This window comes from Lycorma delicatula, chromosome 2 (genome assembly GCF_047948215.1).
Source record: "Lycorma delicatula isolate Av1 chromosome 2, ASM4794821v1, whole genome shotgun sequence".
NCBI classification, from domain to species: Eukaryota; Metazoa; Arthropoda; class Insecta; order Hemiptera; family Fulgoridae; genus Lycorma; species Lycorma delicatula.
The window spans coordinates 148,028,534-148,050,288 of record NC_134456.1 but is presented as its reverse complement, the minus strand read 5'-3'; the positions used below and the strand labels follow the sequence as shown (position 1 = coordinate 148,050,288).

Genomic DNA, 21,755 nt, shown 5'->3' with positions numbered 1-21,755 from the left:
TCCGGTGTAAACGCCTTTTTTTCTTTTTTTTTAACTCATCGTTCAATTTAGAAGCGGTAGGAACTTTTTGTGAATTCCAAGCTCCCTTGATTTGTCAACGTAGTATTTTTTTTGTTTGTTACCTTAAAAGTGAGATAGTGTACAGCAGTCTCCTGCTATAACGTAAGAACTGAAAGTTAAGATTCGAGGAGAAATGGTCAAAATTCGTGTTGAAATATTTTATGGAACCGTGTCGTGTACTGCTAGAATGTTTACTTTCCAGAACTCTCCTACTAGATATCATCTTCAGAAACTGAATTTAGGTTGTGGGATATTTTATGCTGTTAAATCTCAAATAATTTTATTATAATTTTAAATATATTTTTATTATTTTAATATTTAAATTATATTTTAAATAATTATTTTTCTTTAAAAATGGACGACATCAAGACCATATATAGAATTCCCACTGTCTCTACCGATGCTATATATTACATATAACTTACATTGTGTCTGAAAGGTTTAAGACGAGATATCTCAATTTTTGATGATTTTATTAACGGTGTTACATCTCTTGTGTCTGCACAAGAGATGTAAGTTTCTGAACTTACATGACCTGCCCTGCAGAAGACTGTATAATATCTTCTAACCTTACACATACATAGGATATTAGGGATTCCCACTGTCCCAACTTTCCTGCCGAACGAAAAACATTTGTCAATTTTCAGACCGATTTTTTTGTCTAAAATGAATTTTCAAACATCATGGTACCACCGAGAAAAGCATCTGCGTCGATTGCAACAAGATTTATTTCAGTCGGATTAATAGGAAAAAAGTTATGTGCGAACAAACATTAAAAAAAATTATACGGGTTTAATGCGTAACCTCCTTCTTTGAAGTCGGTTAAAAATATTTTATTTAAATTATATTATTAAATATATTTTATAATTTTTTGTTTCCCTTTGTATTTTTTTTTTATCACATCTCCTTAATTTAAACCTTACTACGTACTGTTTTGATAATACACGTGACTATTGGTAAAATTTCTGTCTCTCTTCTGGAGGTCCGGATTCGAGTCTTGGTCAAGCAAAGCGTTTTTTACGCGCTAAAAAAGTCTTGCATCATCCATCGGTCGTCAGGCTGTTGAAGTAAAAATAAATAATTCCCTTATAATTTATAATGTGGCCAAGAAGTTTATCTGTTGACTTAACATTAATTTTTCATATTTTTTTTGCTTTCTTATCCTGGTTTATCAAGAATTTCTACATCAGTGATCTTTTAGTTTAGTTCGCATGTCCCGTAAAACAAAATAGAAGAATTAATTTTAAAAAAAATTCTAAAAATAATTATTTGAAATAGATATATTTTTAATAATTTTCCTACTTGAACAAATCGTGTGATGGCTTATTTAATTTTATGACAGTTTGAAGTGATAAATTTTACATGTTTATTACATTTTTTTTTCTTGGATTACGTGGTTGCATGTTTAGGTAGCGTATGTTTATTTTTTCTATTACTTTTTTTCTTATCTACTGTAAGTACATATTTAACTCATTTTAACTTACAATTTATGACATTAATTATTTCTAATCAGAAATTAAAATTATATAAACATTTCGATAATAACAAAATAGAAAGTCAGTCGTAAACTAGAATTATTTTTATTTATTTTAAAGTTAATGTAGCGACATATTCTGTATAACTATCCCTTATTTAACCCAGTTTATTTGTAAAAAAAAAATCGTACAAAATAATGAAAACAAATTTCTAAAGAAAAATAAAATCGTACGTTTACGCACTAAAGTTTCTTATACTGTCACCATATAACAGCAACCTCATATAACATTTTAATAACAACCACAACTTGAAAAACAGGTAGTATCATAGAGTTAAAAAAAGTAAAAAATAATCGGGTCCAATTTGAGACCCCTTTTTTAAACGAAAAGTTCTAATATCTTCTTCATTAATAGTAGTTTATTTTAATAGTTATTTAGTTCGGTCCATTTCGGTACAATCTAATTCAAAAAACTAAAAAAAATTCTAGTTTATTAAAACAAAAAAGAAAAGTAAAAGTTTGCTACCGTGATTTCTCCTTCACTGATGAGGTAAAAAATCAAGCTAAAGTTTACATATAAATAAATAATATATATACTATTTATTTTAACATATGTAGTTAAAAATCTGTGATAAATCTCAACTATTTGATCAACTAATTTTGAGATAATGAGTCGCTAAATATTTTCAACTATTTAGAAATAATGTTGAATATACCCCCACAACTAAATCGACTTAAAAACTTCGTAATTTTAAATAATTAATAAGTGCTTTTATCGTATTGAAGCTCAATTTTTACGACCACTATACAAAAACTCAGTAATTAAAATTTGTGAAAACTACTGCTCCTTTTTTTTAATTTTATTAAAAAATTAATGCCACAAATGCATACATAGCAGTTTTTTGATTCTTTTTCGAAGTTTTTAGGTTGAACTAGTTCGGAGTAGTTAGTTATGTTGAACTAACACCCGCACGTACGGATGTTAGCATTTAATTACACTACTATTTCCGGCAATTACGATCTTCAGAAAATTTGTATAACTTTTCTGAATTTTTTGGACTGAGATACGTTGATATTTGCAAAAACTCCGATACCCAAAACTTTAGTCGATCGTTATACTTTTCCTTTTTAACTATGTTGTCGAAGGAATAATATATATGTATATATATATATATATATAGCCAAAAAATTATAACATCTTAATTCTTTTATTAAAATAAATCCCAGCGCCAATTTAGGTTTCGCAAACTATTGGCATTTCTTATAAAATTGGCGTCACTTCAAAAAGTCGAAATTTAAATAAGTAATAAAGCAGTATTATTTTAGAACGGTTGTATTTGTTTTTTAGTTAATCTTTTATTGAGGACCTTTAACTTTGAAGTTTAAAAACTATTAAATTAGTCAATTTTTATCAATTTTATGATGCGTTAATTAGTAAAATAGTAAAAACAAAAGGAAGTAAATTACAACAATTTTAACCATAAAATTATGAAAAAGTATTTATAATTAAGTTAGACAACTCATAATCAAAGTTATATTAAATTTCAAAATAATTATGGGATCAAATTGATCATAACATCCACAAATATGATTTACAATTACGACGTTTAAGTTTTAAAACGGGTAAAACTAAAACCGACAAATTTTTTTTTTATTAACAATTTTGTTGATTTGACTTAATCGATTTTATATTTCTTTATATTCTTAACTGTAAGATTCATCCTACTTATTAACTAAACCAAAATATGTACAATTTACCAAAAAGGTAGGTTTTTCTGATTTTTTAACTTGCATTTTTTATATCACGTTGTAGAATGAACGAAATAATTTTCCAATTAATAATATGATGTTCCTGTTTAATAACAATTAGGTAAATCATATAGATCTGCCTGCCCTACATGTTTTTTCGTACAATTGTTGGAATTATATACATGCACACTTGTACAGTAATTATATAATTACAGTTTTCTAATCGCTCCATGACTTGAAAGGTGACCTTCCCATACTGTTGTAAAAAAAAAAATAATAGAAAATATTTTATTATACTGTTAGAATTATCAACTTTTCTGATTAAAATCTATAAATCAACACCTCCGTAATGTTTTTAATTTTCTTTTTATTGTCATGATATTAGATAAAAACCTGGTTTTGCAAAAAATGTTCGGAAAAAAAAAATTAAACACCTACAAAAAAGTAATCTACCGGACGGCGATAGAAGTTTGATATTCTAACATATTCATCTAACCCTTATTTATTATTTTGCCGATTATCTGAGATTAAATGATTTTCACAAAAAGTTCATGATGCTCTTCTTTTTTTACAAAAGAAGCGCATTCCACTGTGACGAGGGTTTGGCCATAAATTTGGTATCTTTGGAATCATGAATGCAATGCAACAGGAATTCGACTGTAACAATTTGAAATCGAAATAAAATGTTAGCGACAGATGATGGATGTAAATTTCAAACTCTTATGGGTTGTAAAGACGGGCGTGGAACGGCAGTTCTCTCGTTAGAGTACAGGTAGTTTAAACTGAACAGTACTTAAAACAATTAACGACGCACATGTAGTACGTCGTGACAATTAACGTCTGTAAATAATTAATAAAAAAAACTATCAGACTACTTGAATAAATGACCAAGTCCTCCTAAGCAGCAGTCTCGTACCGAAAAATTTGTAGTTTTTAGGTAGTAGCATTTGCTAAATATAATTTTCGTAATATTTATCTGTTGAAAAGTTATTTAAAATTTCCACACACACACACACACACACACACACACACACACACACACACACACACACACACACACACACACACACACACACACACACACACACACATATATATATATATATATACATATATATATATATATATATATATATATATATATATAATATAGCATAGCATCTTCGATATTTTGTACTTTAAAATAAAAATTTAATTAATATTTTTAAATCTTTGTTTAACAACGAAATAACGTCTATAGTTGACTATCAGCGGCGGTTTAAGATAGCATTGACTATTATAATTTTGTTTCGATCGGTGATAGAATTGGATACTAGAATTAATTAATTTTATTTCACTTATTTGTTATCTATTGTAAGTATAGACTGGTGAAGCACTACATATTATTATTATAGTTTTATTTTCGTTCAGTGATAACAACTTGATAGTGGAATTAATTCATTTTAATTTTAAGTTTTTGTTATCTTTCATGATAGCATAGACTAGTGCAGCTTTATACGTTAAGCCATAGCTTAATCTGTTATATACTTAATAATAGTATATTTATTTGTTTTGTATTATTTAGATAATTAGGATACAGGGTGATGTTAAAACTAATGTGTTGAACTAAATGGAGGAACGAGCGCATAAAGCATCAGAAGAACCGGTGGAGCCAAGAGTGGTAATGCAAGGAGCTGTCGGAAGAAGTGAGGACGGACACGACAGGCACGTCAGTGAGTATCTCCATAGTTGAAGGGTTGTTCCCGGTGGCGCAAAGAACGGGAGAATATGCCAGGAAAGGAGCTAAAAGACCCCCTGGGAAAGAAAATGGACAGCTGAAATTGGTACACAGACGCTGGTAGATACGGGCTGTCCTATAGAGATTGCATTAAGTAACGGCGTACCACAAGACCGGATGGCAGACTTTATTAAGCAAGAAGCCTAAGAATGCATACAGGCATACAAAAGTTAGATTGCCCGATCGGGGAGAAGGCGCCATTAACACAGTTGCGGTGATTGACACCAGGGAGGTCGTGGAGAATAAGCTGCTCGTGCGTAGGAAATAACATGTGGCACGGAGGGGTATCGCACCGGTGCTGTAACATATCCCAGAGGAGTCATTAAGGATACAACTAGCAAAAGTCGTGGGAGGACCGGCCAGACCTCAGCCCGCCATTAATGAAATTGATACAAGTGAATATCAATCATTCGAGATTGGCTCGAGATCTGATGAGTGGATACGCTGTGAAGATGGGCGCGGATGTCGTGCTCATCTCCGAGCCTTACCCTTGTCCGTCACGACAGGATGGTTGGAATCAGAAGATGGGCGGACGGCGCCCTGAACCTGGCGGACTTACCTCCAGGTGATGTTCAAAAAGGAAATGGATACGTGAGAGCGAAGATAGGCAGAGTAGTATGTTGCTCATGCTCCCTGTCGCCCAACATTGGTATGGAGGAGTAAAAAAAGATTCTGGCCTCCATTACGAGGGATGTTTTCACACATCGGCTTTTGTTACTGGCCGGTGATTAATGCCTGGTCGACGGAGTGGGGGTCGGCCAGGACGAACGAGCGTGGAAGAGTACTGTTGGAGGTTGCAGCGACCATGGACCCTTGCATGTCTAAATTGTGGCGGTGTATATACTTTTAGGTGAGGGATGACGGGCTTCATGGTCAAAGTTACATTTGCCACTCCTGAGCTGACTGCCCAGATAAGTTACTGGAGGGTCTGGAAGGGGTACACTGCTACCGACCACCAGGCCCTGCTAATGACAATTGTTGATGACAGATCCGGCGGGACTGGTCCGCCCACGTTCACAGGATGAAGCATGAAGAATTTTGATCCGGGCATTCGTCACGCCACACTCAACCTTCGGGGTGTAAGTGAGATTCACACAACTGAGGAGAAGACTACTTTTTTCTGGATGGCTTTATGAAGGCCTGTGACATCCTTCCGAATAAATATTCCAGGAAGAGACATCCGCCCACGTATTGGTGGACCAGCGAGATTGCTGGTAATTAAGGGATATTTATACTGAATGCTACAAGGAGAGTAAGAAGGAGTTAGCAAGACTCATCAGAGAGTTGAAACGAAAATGCTGGAGGCAGCTAATAGAGGAGGTGGACTCGGGTCCGTTGGAGAGACTCTATGGGATATTGGTACAAAGGGACCTTAGACCCACAGTCCCAGTCGTGAGAGACATGCAAGAAGTACAGCATATAATTGATGGGCTCTTCCCCCACGGTGATGAGTCAGCGGATGAAGACCAAGGCGTGACTGAATTACCCCCACCGTTTACCCGTGAGGAGCTATTGGCGGTGACTACACGAATATCGCCGGCCAAGGCACCAGGCCCGGACATACTGTCAAATTTGGTTGTCAAGGTAGCGGCCCGGGCCGAGCCGGAAACGTTCTTGGGTACGTATAACGTACCTTATATTCCAGCGTTCTCGGAACGCTGGAGATGCCAGTGGTTGGTGCTGGTGCTAACATCGGGAGTGATCCACCACTTCCCACCTCATACCGTCCGCTGGAAATGATTGATGCCGCGGCAAAAGTGATAGAACGCATGTTGTAGCATAGGATTGCTGGAACGATCGAAGAGGCGGGTGGCCTCTCTGCGAGACAGTTCGGTTTTTGCACGGGTAGGTCTGTCCTTGACGCGGTTGCTGGCGTATGCGATGCGGTAAGACGAACACATAAAGAGGGTGATGCCAGAATGTGTGTCCACGTAACACTGGATGTCAAGAATGCTTTTAAATCCATCCAGTAGTCCGCAATATTGAGGTGCCTGGAGTTTCCATAATATCTAAGAAGAATGGATAGGTCATATCTCGGGGCGCAGGATAATATGCAGAACGCAAGACGGCATGGTAGACAGAATTCTCGACAGGAGGGTTCCGCAGGGTTAAGTCCTCGGACCGACACTGTGGAACTTGGCCTATGATGTGTTTTTTCGGACCGCACTTCCTCTAAGGGTTATATTGAGGGGCTCGCCTTGATGGTTGGAGCGAATACCATGCGAAAGGCGGTAGAAAAAATAAGAAAATACTATTACGTCATCAGTAACTGTATGGCCGGTGTGGGATTGATCATGGCTCCTGAGAAGACGGAGGCGATGGCGATTTCCATTGCAAAAAAGAGGCCAACTTTGAAGATAGCACTGGAAAGTAGAGAAATCCGCACGAAACCGGCTATAAAATACCTGGGATTTTGGGTGGACGCCAGGCTTAGGTTTGGCGCCCACGTAATACAAGCATGCGAGATGGTGGAGGGTACGATTAATCTCAGATCCACCAATCTTCTTCCCAAGATTGGTGGACCTATACAACAGCGGAGGAGACTGTTGGGCGGTGTGGCCTACTCGACGATGATGTAGGAGAAAAAATTGGGCTGGCGTCATAAGATATAGTATATATCGGGGGAAGATAGAGGCTCTCCATAGAAGGTGCTGCTTTACGGTTATCGCAGCATATCGAACAGTTTCCCGTGAGACGGCAGAGGTGCTGGTGGGACTCCAGCCGATAGAATTAATCATTGGGCAACAGAGAAGGATCAAGTAGCTGGGGCATTTACCACCAGACAAAAAGAAAAAAAGAATAAAAGAGATCACCGAGGAAACGATCCAGATTTGGCAGGAGCTGTGGGGCAAGGGAACTAAAGGCAGGTAGACCCACCGTCTCATAGGGGATATCTAGTGTCGGAGACCGTATGGCTCGCTGGGCTACGAGCTCACTCATTTCATAGCGGGTCACGGTGGTTACTGGTCGTATTTGCATCGTTTCGGGCTGGACTACTCAAACCTTTGCCCCAGTGCGATGAAGAGGAGACCCCTCTCCATGTATTTTATGAGTGTATAAGATTCGGCATGGAGCGCACAGAAATGCTACTACATAAACTGGGCCGAACAGATATATTCAGACCTGAGGAGACACTAGAAGTAATAATTAAGGGAGAGAAGGAATGGAGGGCTGTCGTTGATTATGTTAAAAGCATGATGGGTGAAGCTTCACGAGTACTAGGAGTTCCGCAGAGGAAGGAGACGTAGGGGGCGCCGGGTTGGACAGGTCTGCGGCTGAGTGCCTCCGGGGTCCCTGCAAACGTGTGGGGGGTCGCCTTGGCGCAGTAAGGCCGTGGACATTCTCGCTCCCTGTGCCTGAGGGTGTGCTTTCTTCTTCGAAGCAGCGACGGATGGCCGCTTTGGATATGTATGCGAGTTATGTGCATGTCTGCTGGACAAGTGCGTGTGCGGTGAGCGTTTGTGTGGTTATTAAGCGTGCCTGAGTGTACCTTTTGGGCTTTGTCTGTTATCTCTCTTTTAGTCTTTTTGCGATGTGCTGTGTCTATGTTGGCACGGTTTGTTGTTGAATACGTAAGTGTGTGTGGTATATGTGCGCGAGGTATCTATACGCCTGTCCGGTATGTTTGTGTTTGGAATGGTATTGCGTTCGTATTCTGATGCGTTTTGCTGTTTTGTATAATAATTAGGAGTAAATAAACGAAAAATTGTTTTTATGATGGCATTCATTTTAATACTTTATACATTTGCAACGTACCTGCTAATTCATTTTTATTTTTTAATAGCTTCCCTGTTTTACATCAGTTTTATCTTTCCATTGACTGATGGTAGGGATGGTTAGTTGTAACATTCGTTTCTTTATATTTAAATTTTCATTTGAAACACAAATTTTCTTAATACTTTGTTAATGAATCTGCTTTTTTAAAATAAACGCAGCCGCTTAAAAAAAAAAAAATTCTTATGCAACAATTTATTTTTCATTGTTTATTTTCTGTACTATGGAATTTAAATATTGTTTATGTGCGTCGCGTAGAATATCTTAACTTAGTTTAAGAAGTGTTGTATGTGAGTTTTATTTCATAAATACTTATAGAAGTTAGTAATGAGACTTTTTAAAAAAATATACAGTTCGTTATTATTAATTTATGTCTTACATCGATTAATAAAATTCGATTCAGTTCCTTAGTTTGATAACGAGTAGTGTTTGTTGAAGATATAACCCAAATATATTGCAACGGATTACGACACGTTGTAATTTGAAAATATGAAAATTTTCATAATTTAATCGAATTTGTAAATGTTAGTGACAATGTAATATAAATAAATAGTGCAAGATATAAATAATATGATGTGTATTATCATGTCATAGATGTGGGTCGTGTAATCTTTGTATTAGAACATTTCTGTAAATATTTACGAGCAACTTAAAGTAATCGCCAGAAGTTTAGAGTTAAAGGTATTTTGTAAGTTTAAAAAAAATTATTAATAAATTGCGGTAGTGAAATACAGAAACAGGAAAAGGTAGGTAAAATCTTTTGAAATGCGGTATTACAGAAGGATGTTGGAACAGTGACGGTTTGCGTATAGGCATTGTGGAACTGCAGCATCTCCTATTTCCGCTTGATATTGTCGATAACATTTAATATAACGAGTCCTTTTGTCTTTAATTCTTTCTTTATACTTGTGCAATGTATAATCCTTAGGCTTAATGTAAGTATCCATCTCCCATTTATGTAAAAGATACAAAAATCTTTGTATGAAACTGAGCGTTTCACAGTTCCAGCGGCGTGGTATTTGGCTGTTGTGTGCATGCGCACATAGGAAGCTGCACGCGATGCTGCGAGGGAGAGAGCACTGTCGCTCCCGCAGTTCCTACCCTGGCGTGCAGGTTGAAGATAGTTATTACTCCGTGTGTGTATGGAACGTACCGTGTTCTTTCCCTTTTGTAGTTTAGTCGTGGAAGGAATATGAAAGTGGTTTAGTTGTTTTTTCAGTAATGATCAGAAGATAGCGGAAAGCACGGGTTCATTGATTGTCAAATTTGTCCAAAAACACAAACAATTATGTATTTGTTTCTGTGTACATAGAAATTTAAATTAAGCACCGTTGGACTACAATGTTTTTAAGCTGACATTGTATTAAGTTTTTATCTAATAAGACTAAAAAATATATTCTTTATTGACAATTTATTATTTAATCGGTCAAATCTAATACGGGTTTTAAGCACAATATGTTTAAAAACCGTGTACTATATTTTTGAATGTGATAAAATGTAGAATTAGATTGTTATCCGGCTTCCAGCTATTCTAATTGATTCATTTTTTCGGTTCTTTTATTTTTCAGTAAACTCTAACAATGGCCTTGAAAACACCCAGAAAAAAAATTTGTGGAGCAGCACCCACACTAATGTTAGCTAGCTACTACGAACCGCCAGTGATGTTGAATATTAGTCGGTGCGCTAAAAAATACGAAATGTAAATATTGGTCTTAAGAGAAAGGTTTTTGTTACGTTTAGTGTTAAATTAATTTGGTGATAGAGGTTGTGCAGGTTAAAAATTGTTTAGGAGAATACAAACTGGAATTTATAAAACATAATTGTAGGAGTAGGATGTTATAATTATATCGAGGTTAAAAAATTTGGCTAAATAAAAACCTAAATGAATACCATATTCTGTAATTCTGTATAATAATGGATGACAAAATGATTTCGTTTAAATAATTGAGACGGTGGAAAAGGAATCGCTGACGTAAAGAGGTGTTAAAAATAATTGTAGAGTATTAAAATGTAATGGTAGGTGTTGGTAATAGGCTTTGAAGAATTGTAAAATAGAATACAAATTAATAATTATGAACCCGACTTCTCAAATTACCCCCAAAAAAAAGTTTAACTTTCGACTTTTAATGACACGGAATTAAAAAATAATCATTTTTATTCAATTAAAAGTAAAAGAGTATCACCACCTACCCTTTTTTTAAACGGTTTTTACAGTTTATTTGCAAAAAAAAAAATAGAATTTGTTTAGTGTGATATTTTTTTTAAGTTGGCTTTATTATCATTATTTGAAATTTATTTTATTTTTTGAACTTGCTACTTATTTTGATCTTATTTAAATTTGTACTTACGTTGTTACCTTCATATTGTGGAAGGATGTGAGGTTGCGATTTTAGTTGCAGCCAGCCACGACTAATCTGTTTGCATTATCTTCTTACACATGTTGCACTCGCAACACATTTACCGCATTTCTCCCTTCGGAAATCTTGCAAACATTTACAAGAAAATACCTTATTAACAAGCCGCTTTTGCTATGGATTAAGAGAAGAATTCTATTGTTAATCTCTGCTGTTAATAAATTGGCCTGGCTTTTAGTATTAAACTAAAGAAAACTACCTACAACAATCTTTGCATTTGTTTTTTTTTTTTAATTCTACGAATTTGTAGCTCTTGTATAGGAAAACGTATTCAAACTTTTTTTATTATTAAACATTGCTAAGTTGGGTTTCGCTGATAAAAAAGTAAATACTCATGTGCCGTTTAAAATGTTATAATTAAAACTTATTCCTTCTTTCCAATTTCAGTGGGCTTTAATTTTTCAATTGTAAAATATGTTCAAAATCAGGTTTTATCGATGAATTCTTTCCGGTTAAATAAAATAAACACCGTATATGTATATATGTAGCTTACTTTCAAATAGCCGTCAAATCATTCGATAGCAACGTGAGTTGGACAACATAGGGTTTTTATTTTTTCGAATTGGCTATCTGTGGACAGCGTGACTTTCTTACTTCGGTGATCTGATGTTCTTCTGTTGTTTCTTCTTCCATCTTGTGCCACTTTAAATCTTTTAAACTCGTATACTTATTCATGAAAATTTTTCCTATCCAAAATTTCTTCTTGGAGATATTTTCCAATCTCCAGAGCCAATTGTTTTTACTTTTGATATTATTTTTTTATTGATCTGTGATAATCTTTTAACGTCAACATGTTTACGAGTGCTACACTACTACTACTGTAGTTATCTATGTTATATAAATAATACGAGGGTAAGTTAATTATTATCCGCAATTTAGTTATTTTTTTGTTTATGTTGGTAGTACAGTCGTGTTGCGTAAAGGACGCATGCGTGGTTAATTGTTGTAATGTCTGTGCAGGTTTGATCCTGCTAGGTTAGTTCCATTATCGCTGCCCTGCCGTTAACCATAGCTGCTCTGCTTTCTGTTTGCACCAAAGAAGAACAACGTTCAATGATCCGTTTTTTGTGGTCGGAAGGTGTATCAGGGGCCGAAATTCATCGAAGACTTTCGGTGCAGTACGGGAACAGTGTGTTGCCGCAACGGAGTGTCTACGAATGGGTTGACAAATTAAAAAACGGTCGCACAAGTGTTATGCACGACGAAGGAGCCGGACGACTTGACGATTTGTGGTTTACCGCCACAAATGAGGAAAATATTGAGCGTGCACGTGACATTATTTCCTTAGACAGACGAGTAACTATTGATGAAATGGCACATCGTCTGCAAATTAGTCACAGTTCTGTCTACGAAATCATCCACAACAGACTTGGGTTTCATAAAGTCTGTGCAAGATGGTCCCAAAACAACTCACACAGTTGCATAAACAAACGCGATTGGACATGTGCCAAAAACATTTGGATCGCTATGGTAACGAACTGGACATCTTCATAGACAGAATCATCACTGGTGACTAAACACGGATCCATCATTACGAACCACAGAGTAAACGACAGAGTATGGAATGGAAACATCCAAATTCGGCCTGCAAATAAAGTGCAAGACCCAACCGTCCGCAGGAAAACTGATGCTTACGGTTTTTTGGGACTCACAAGGCCTAGTACTGGATCATTGTGAGGAAAGGGGCACGACAATAAACAGTGCGCGTTACATTGAGATCCTTAATGCCAAGCTGAAGCCTGCAATTCGAAGCAAACGCCAAGGACTACTGTCGAAAGGTGTATTGTTGTTGCACGACAATGCCCGTCCACATACTGCTACCCACACTGCTGAAACGCTCTAGAAACTCAACTTTGAAATACTGGCTCATCCTCCGTATAGTCCTGATCTTGCCCGTTCTGACTACCACTTGTTTGGTCCACTCAAAGAACCATTAAGGGGCCGTCGATTTACCTCGGACGAAACGGTGAAAGAAACGGTACATTCCTGGCTCGCAGCTCAACCGAAAACCTTCTTTTATGAGGGCATCACAAAGCTTGTGCAACGAAGGTCCAAGTGCGTTGAAATTTAAGGGGACTATGTTAAAAAATCATGTACATGTAAGTTTCCTATTTCTATTGCAATAAAATTTATAACTACATTGCGGATAATAATTGACTTACTCTCGTATTTTAATTCTGATAGCTGTAAAATAATAATAATACATAAATCCGTCAGGAATAGGTAGATATTAATTCACGGATTAAAATGGAAATTGCCCCAACATTTGGATGGATTAAGGGAAACTATAATAACCTAGAATCAGAGCTGTATCATGAGTATAAAATTAATTATTTTAAAACAATAGAGTACATGTGATTAAAGTCCATTATCATTATTTTAAATACAATCACATGAAATTTAAATAAATTTATGAAGATACTAAATATAAAAAAAAATTATTGAATAGATCACAATTCGGAGAGGGCGTTAATGTAATTTATTTATGTACACATTGAAAATGGGTTACAGAAAATTCAGTGCTTTTACTTTCCCGTCTAGATAGCGCTGTAGCTGTAGAAGGGAAAGTGTTGTAATCGGTCCAATTTGGGTATATGCGATTTTGACCGGATATTTTTTAAATTACTTTTTTATAACTATTATTCAAAACTTAATCAACGTGGTAATATTATTTCTGTAAAAGAAAATATTTTAATTGTATTTTACCTAAACTGGAAGATTTTTTTTATTGAAAATGGTAACGGAGCAATAATAAGGTCCTTTCTTGTAAACAGAAATATTTTGTTGAGTTACATGAAAACAATTCCTTTCTTGTCTGGTTTGTTAAGAAGTAGATATAGTTATTTTTTAAGAATAAGAGATTATTCTATTTATTGAGGATTTGTGTACGTATACTTCGATCTGTCAGCTGGATATAGTAATGTGCGGCCCGTTCAATTCATTTGTTTTCAAGATTTGACCACAAACAGTTCTACTCATTTTCTATTATCTGATTGTAATAAACTTATGAGTCATTCAGTATACTGTGTTTTATTTACTCTTGTGTAATAGTATTCTAGTTACGGTGAGTATTGATTATCAGCCGATTGATTTAAGGATATATACGAGTAAAATAACCTTCAGTATGACATTAAGGATTTTAAAAGTTTAAAACTCTAATTTGTTGAGCATGCAATTTGATCATTTTGTATTTTTTTATGGTATATTGAATTTTCACGGTTTTTGTATGTTTTTATCACCTTACCCATATCGTTTATCATAATAAATAATTACTTTTAGCCCTCTAGAGAAGCTGTTTATTGATAATATTTAATGTAATTTTATAGATTATTTTAAATTAATTTTTTCTAGAATTTTTGTAATGTACAAGTAGTTAGATTTGTCTTAAAAAGATGAAGAAATTTAAATTATTTGAATTAATCGTATTTGTATAATCTTGTAGCTTCCCTTGATTTTAGAGTTAAAATTAAAAATCTTATCTTTAACTTTATTAAAGCAAAATTTTAGACTTAAATAAAAATTCCTTTTTACAGTAGATTTTTTTTTAAAGAAATGAAAAAGTTGTCTTTTCAATGAAATCTCTTCAGATTTCTGGGTAATGTTAATATTGAAATGTATAAGCATTCTTTGTTAATTTTTTTTTTTATTTTCGTATATATATATGTATATATATAGTACGTATAATATAAGTACGTATATATACGAGATTATATAACATTAAAAAAAGTTTTTTCCTCATTCATTACAAAATGAACTACTTACTACGTGCAGTTAAACGATATAAGTTTCAAATAATTATCCGTTAATGAGCTTTTATTAAATTTTTATAAATATTCTGTGAATCCGGGAAGGTGTTGGCCGAACTTAAATGACTGATTCGGCAAATTAAAAATAAAAATAAAAAAAAAATAAATAAAAATTCCATAGTTTCAGTTCCTTCTCTCTAATTGACTTAAAAATCATTAATGAAAACTTCTTTTATTAAAGATAATAGTTGTTCTATTACCAGACGGTTGTTCTATTATCGGACAGTTTTGTACTTGTACAAAACTGTCCGATAATTGTCCAAAAATTATACTGTCGTTTAATTTTTGCGTTCCTCTAACAATTTCAGTCATGTAGGAACTGTTAAATCGATTTGAATAAGTGAGGTGTCATTTTGTTTACAAGAAAAAATGATTTAATATTTTGCCTAATAAAACATTCGATAAAACTAATATTTACGGACCTATTAATGATTACAAAATTTAAATGACCGGCATTTTGAAATTTTTCGAAGGTTAAATTTTCAAATTTATTTATTTTGTGAAAGTGTTGTTTGTACGAATACAAGAAATATCATTAAAATATCTCAATTCGTTCTTGAGATAAATATATTTAAACAAAATGGCGAACAGAGAAAAAATGAAGCGAGTTAGGATATTTGTCTGCATGAATCTCTTTTTTTATTGTTATCTGAATCATTCCTTTAAGTTTGGCTAACACCGCCCGGGTCACCTTATATTTTTATTTTTTTCCACACATTTACATTAAAAAAATATGTTCAAAGAAATATATATATTTTTTTTAATTATTTGGAATAAAAGCTCATATTTTGAGATTTCATGAAAAATATCTTTATATTTAATTAAAGTATTTACGTATCTAATTTAAAATTCATATATGCAGTATAGATTTTAATGATGTTCTCTAATTGTTACGTACTTCGTAGTACGACTTGAAGTTGTTGGGTTTTCCGTTACTCCAGTTTAATAATAATTTAAAAAAAAAAAAATGTTGTTAGAAATTTATGTTACACTTTGTGCATTTGCGAATCAGCAATTTTGATATTATACACACACACACATATATATATATATATATGTATGTATATACTGGATGTAAACATAGTGTTGGAAAAACACTTTATGCATCATTAGACAGACTTTGAATGAAAAATTTGCAGGTAGGTATACTCTGTTCAGCGTAAGAGCTATCCTAGCTATTGTTTGTAGTAGTAAAATTTCACTCTAGTATGTACAATTGTGTTAGTACAGTAATGTATCGGTTGACTCTGTTAATCCTCGGCAGTATTTATAAAATACTTTATTGACTCTTGTATTTTTTACAACAGTGATATTATATCTTAAATTTAATAAAGCTGTCACGTATTTAATTGGTAAATTACTCGATTCAGTTGGCGCCAAATGAAAACGTCAAACGTAAATCAGATAAATGAAACAAAAAACATCAGAATGTATCATTTTTACGCGTAACTTTCGAGACAGTTTTTACAGCAAGATACCTCTTTACGAGTGTAAAATGGATAGGCTAATATTGAAGCATACTCTGACTTCCAAGTAGTCCGGGCGTAACCCTAACGCCTTTTGATTTTTTTTTTCTTGTGGTGACACATTAATAACATTTTCTCCCAAAAATGACGTAACATGAACCAGTTAGGAAAGCAATTATAACCATAACAGTAGATATGTTAAATCGTGTATGGACAGAAGTTGGCAACCCACCGGGTTGGTCTAGTGGTGAACGCGTCTTCCCATATCAGCTGATTTGGAAGTCGAGAGTTCCAGCGTTCAAGTCCTAGTAAAGTCAGTTATTTTTGTACGGATTTGAATACTAGATCGTGGATACCTGTGTTCTTTGGTGATTGGGTTTTAATTAACCCAATTAACCCATTCCCTCAGAAATGGTGGAACTGAGACTGTACAAAGCTACACTTCTTTTACTCATACATATCATCCTCTGAAGTAATACCTTACGTGGTTCCGGAGGCTAAACAGGAAAAAGATAGGACAGAACTTGGCAAATAAAACAATATAATTGCAAGTATTTTTTTTAATCTTTGTCTTAAAATCCTATCAATCTTTTTGATGACTGTGGTATATTTATGGTAAACAATGATTGTTAATTATTATTACTTAATTGCATATTATTATTACTAATTTTATTACGAATGTTTAATAAATTTTTTTTCTATTTATGTAAATCATCTTAAGGAAATATTTATAAATTTAGTGCACTGTTAACATTAAGCGGATTGACTTTTCAAGAGTGCATGTTTTTTTGGGGTTCTGAGAATGCTTATTTTACTAGAGTACAATGTACTTTATAGCAAGAAATAAAATAATTTTCATGTTTGTTGTTCAATGTTTGTACCACAGAGAATAAACTTGTGGTGAATTTTTTTAACAGTGATACTTGCATGTTGCGTTTTTATGATATGTGGACTTTTGTTAACTAGCCAAAATTGTTATTTATTTTATAGTTAGTTTTTTTTTTTTTAATAACTTATTACAATAATATTTTGAAGTTGTCATTATATGTGTTGCATGTATTAAAAACGAAATATTGTATTACTTTGGGATTTATTCGTATAATAACTTATTTTTTGTGTTAGATAAATAAGGATCATATGAGAAATGGCAATTCGGTTTGGTAAAAGTTACGGTTTCTTAAATAAATATATTATATAAATGATTGATACGTTACAAGTATTATAATATATAAATGACAGGTTTGAATAGATGAGCTATATTCCATTAATAAAAAAAATGTTCCCAATATTTGCATGGATGGATGAAGGGAAACCATGGTAAAATCTTGATCAAAGAAGAATCACGAAATACACAATTATTTTAAAATAAAAAATAGCTTTGATTTATTGCTTGCATAAAATATAAACACGTGAAATTATGTTAAGGTATGATACATGAAGATATCAAATATTTAAAAAATAATACAAAATAAATCTCAGTTTAGGAAGTGTTAATTAAAATTATTTGAGCTCATATTTATGTAGTCGTTGAACGAGATATAAACAAGTTTTTAAAATTTTGTTATTAGTATTATTTAAAAATTTTATCGGCAAACTAATATTGTTTCTGTAAAAGAGAATCTTTCAACTGTGTTTTAAATAAATTAACGAAAAGATCTTATTTTAAACGGTTCGATAATTTATTAAAAATGGTACCGGAAATATAGTAAGGGCCTTTCTGTTAAGACGAAGTATTGTTTTGAGTTACATAAAAATAGTTGGTTTATTTGGTTTTTATAAGTGGATATTACTGTTTTCTAAAGAATAAATTACCATTAATTTTAGCTATGATTGCGTATTCGCAAATGTAAACAAGGATAGTTTACACTTTAAACGTCCGTCAATAAAAATATGTAGTTTATTTCCTCCGCCGGCCTCTGTGGCGCGAGTGGTAGCGTCTTGACCTTTCATTCGGAGGTCCCAGGTTCGAATCCTGGTTAGGCATGACATTTTCACACGCCTACATTTGTCATTCTTCTCATCTTCTGAAGCAATACCTAACGGTGGTTCCGGAAGTTAAAAAAAAAAGTTTATTTCCTCTATTCATTGAATACAGTACTTTACTACTTGTTATTTAAAATACTGTTCCGGATTTTTTTTGTTTAAATCCATTTTGTCTTTACTAGTGATTAAATTATAATAAAATATTTTTTGTAATTCATATTTAGGATATTCGAAGCCTTTCAGTTGCATCATTTATCGGATACAGAATCGATGAATTACACATGTTTTCCCGTATTACAAAAATGCCTTGCTAATTTCGAATGGATATAAATATTATAAGGAAAATGTTATTTGTTTCTATTTTTAATCGCATGAAATCATTAACGGAATTCTAAATAATAATTATTAGTTGTAGAGTTACTAATTGTTCTGATAAGTATGATTGTATTAATATCAGATTTAATCAGGAAAGTAGTTTTTATTTATTAATTTAAAATGGTTGTATGAGTAATTGTATTAATATATTTGTTAAATGTCCTCATGAGTGTGTGTTGGTATGATTGTGTGGTACAGGGAGCCGCAGACCGGGACGGCACGCCTCCAGATGCTGCGGCCTTCCCAGAACAATGCCGAACAGGGCAGTGTCGAGATGGCCCGCCTCGACAACACCGTTGCTCCTCCACCAACAGGTAACTTTAATGTTGTTTTGAACATTTGTTTGTTATTTCTCCTAAGTTGGGTTGTGCTGGTAGAATTTTTTTCTTTACTTATTTTTATTTTTTTATCAATTATTCCTTTTATATGTTAAATAAATGCTGTATATACTCTAGATAAAAATTAAATCTTTAAAATGAACTCGTATTTTTCCCTTTTTTTTTTTGAGCAGATTCGAATTTTGATTTCAACGAATGATTTTGATATAAAATTACATAATTTTTTAATACGATTTGGTTTTACTCAAATGTTAATAAATGAGCAATCTATTTTTCAGTCGACTAAGTGAAATTTAACTTATTGTAAGTTATTACTATAAATTTGAAACGGATGAAGGTCACGGGCTCTTTCCCCTTCCATTGCTTTAGGTTTATCCTCATTCCCCCTACACCACGGTAATAATACGATACTGAATTGTTCCTTTTCTCTTTACAGGCCAACGTTTCGTCAACTGATCTTACATATTTATTAGCAGAATAATTGTTGCATTACTCTGGTGCGCATAAGAAGTTACTATCTCACATCTGGAACTGTATTTTACATAAAATATTACCTCAATTTTCCCACATATTCAAAAATTTGGAAATGTTATCACCAGATTTAAATATGGAATTTAAAACTGTAAAATTGAAAAACTTTACACAAAATCTAAATATGTTGTAATCTGAAAGTCAGTTCACCTGAAATAAATTTTGTCTTCATCACCTGATAAATTTGTCATATTTTCTTCACAGTCATTTTCTTGTAAGTTCACTACAACGGGTTGTAAGAGATCGTCCCGCAATCCTTCTTTATGAAAATCTTCTACTTGAAGGTTTTATACTTCTCTAACGCATTTTCTACAGTCATCTTTTTTGTTAACACGGTTTATGGCTTCCAATAACCTTTTATGTAATTTATTTGAAATGTACTGTTTTTGGCTGCCACTTCATCTTTTATCTGTGCCCAAATCAGCTCGATTGGCTAATACTGGCATTCATATGGCTGTAGTCGAACGATTTTAGCCCCATTTCTCTTGCAATGTCGTCGAGCTTATACCATCTGTATTTTTCTCTGTTTTCATTAACAATAGAAAGTAATTCGGCAATTGCACGTAAAAGATAGTGTGGCATTGTCTTCTCTTCTAACCATGAAACAATTTCCGCTTTTTTTTGTTGTTGATCACTGGCACTTTCCCTTTAAGTGCAGAATGGTAGGTGGTGTTATCTACCATGAACAGCCTTCTTCCAAAGATCGCAACAACTTTACTAACCATTCTCGGTGATTAATTTCTTGGTGGAAGTCCTCTGCACGCTTCGACTGAAAAACGAGAGCACAGTCTTAAAATATCAAGTTCATAGCAACCATCGTAGCATATAATTAAACGGGATCCTTTCCCAACCGGAATCTTTAAACCACCACTAATTGTTGAATTCTGCCAGTTGTATTCCCTGAAATGTTTCTGGTTAACCACGTTTCATCTAGGTAAATTATTTATTGGTCGAGAATTATTTTTATCTAATTTCGTACATTTTCCTTAAAACGTTTACCCGAGCAAAAACAGGCTCTCCATCATAAATTTTCTGCCGTCATAATACTTACGAACTCGGAACCCTAATCGTCTTAGTTTTCTACGTGGAATCCGTACTCCGGTAATTTTTTTTCAAAATATCTAATTTTACTGCATATCGGTTACTCTCCTGTACCGTAAAATTCTTGAGTGGAACGATGAACTTATCTTTATTAAAATGTTCCAGATTGGTTACTCAGTTTATATGAGGAATTTTTTCCGAGGCGATTCAAAAGAATGTTCGCATAATTCGCCTGGAACCGATGCGTTTTCATTACCTTCACGACAAACATTTTGTACGGCACGCACTGATACAGCACACATGGTTGCGGTCGTTTCCTGCGTTGCATTGTAAACATCCTTAATGGAATTTGGTTTGCTGTGCAGTTCTTTTTAAATAATTATATACCCGATAAACCATTTTTTTAGAATGTTTCTGTAGAGGAAGACTGTTTGCTGCCCATTTTAACTTACACGCTTACACAATTAAAATAACGTAATTTTGACAATTATCAACCAAAAAAACTGCTCGTCTGATTGATATAAAACCGTAATCCGAACTGGTCGAAATTGTATTACAAAACAAAAGGTGCGAAGGCGGTAAGAAACATGATGTAACAATGTCTTGAAATAGTGATCATAGACTATTTAAAATAACACTTAAACTGAATAACATAAAAGATGCTAATTTTTTATTTGACAAAAGATTTTCATTTGAACGAGACTGTTATTTAGTAACAATACAAAAGGAATGAAGTTGTTCGATCGCAAAATATATGGCAATTTTTTTTTTTTAAATGAGATAATTTATTGTGTACTTAAATACCTTAAGCGGGGTTATTGAAAAATTTGACTTCAATTTTTGTGATTTAGTTATGAACTGAAAATACTATATTTGTGAGCTTATTAGATTTTTGATACGTAGTTAATGATGGATTTGCTGATGTACTGGCCGTACGATCTCCACGCTACTGCAGAATACGACTGAT

The 21,755-nt window shown here is 33.6% G+C and overlaps 1 protein-coding gene across 12 annotated transcripts in view; it reads left to right on the top strand.

The window, feature by feature from the left end:
- Nucleotides 1-21,755, top strand: part of ATP8A (ATPase phospholipid transporting 8A1) — a 453,786-nt gene that overhangs the window by 165,027 nt on the left and 267,004 nt on the right. For 10 of the 12 annotated variants that reach the window (XM_075356432.1, XM_075356434.1, XM_075356435.1 and 7 more), the window contains exon 2: nucleotides 19,077-19,192. The exons of the other annotated variants lie outside the window; for them this stretch is intronic. In XM_075356432.1, the coding sequence (XP_075212547.1) occupies nucleotides 19,077-19,192 (116 nt within the window). The remainder of the gene's footprint in view (nucleotides 1-19,076; nucleotides 19,193-21,755) is intronic. 12 annotated transcript variants of the gene reach the window in all.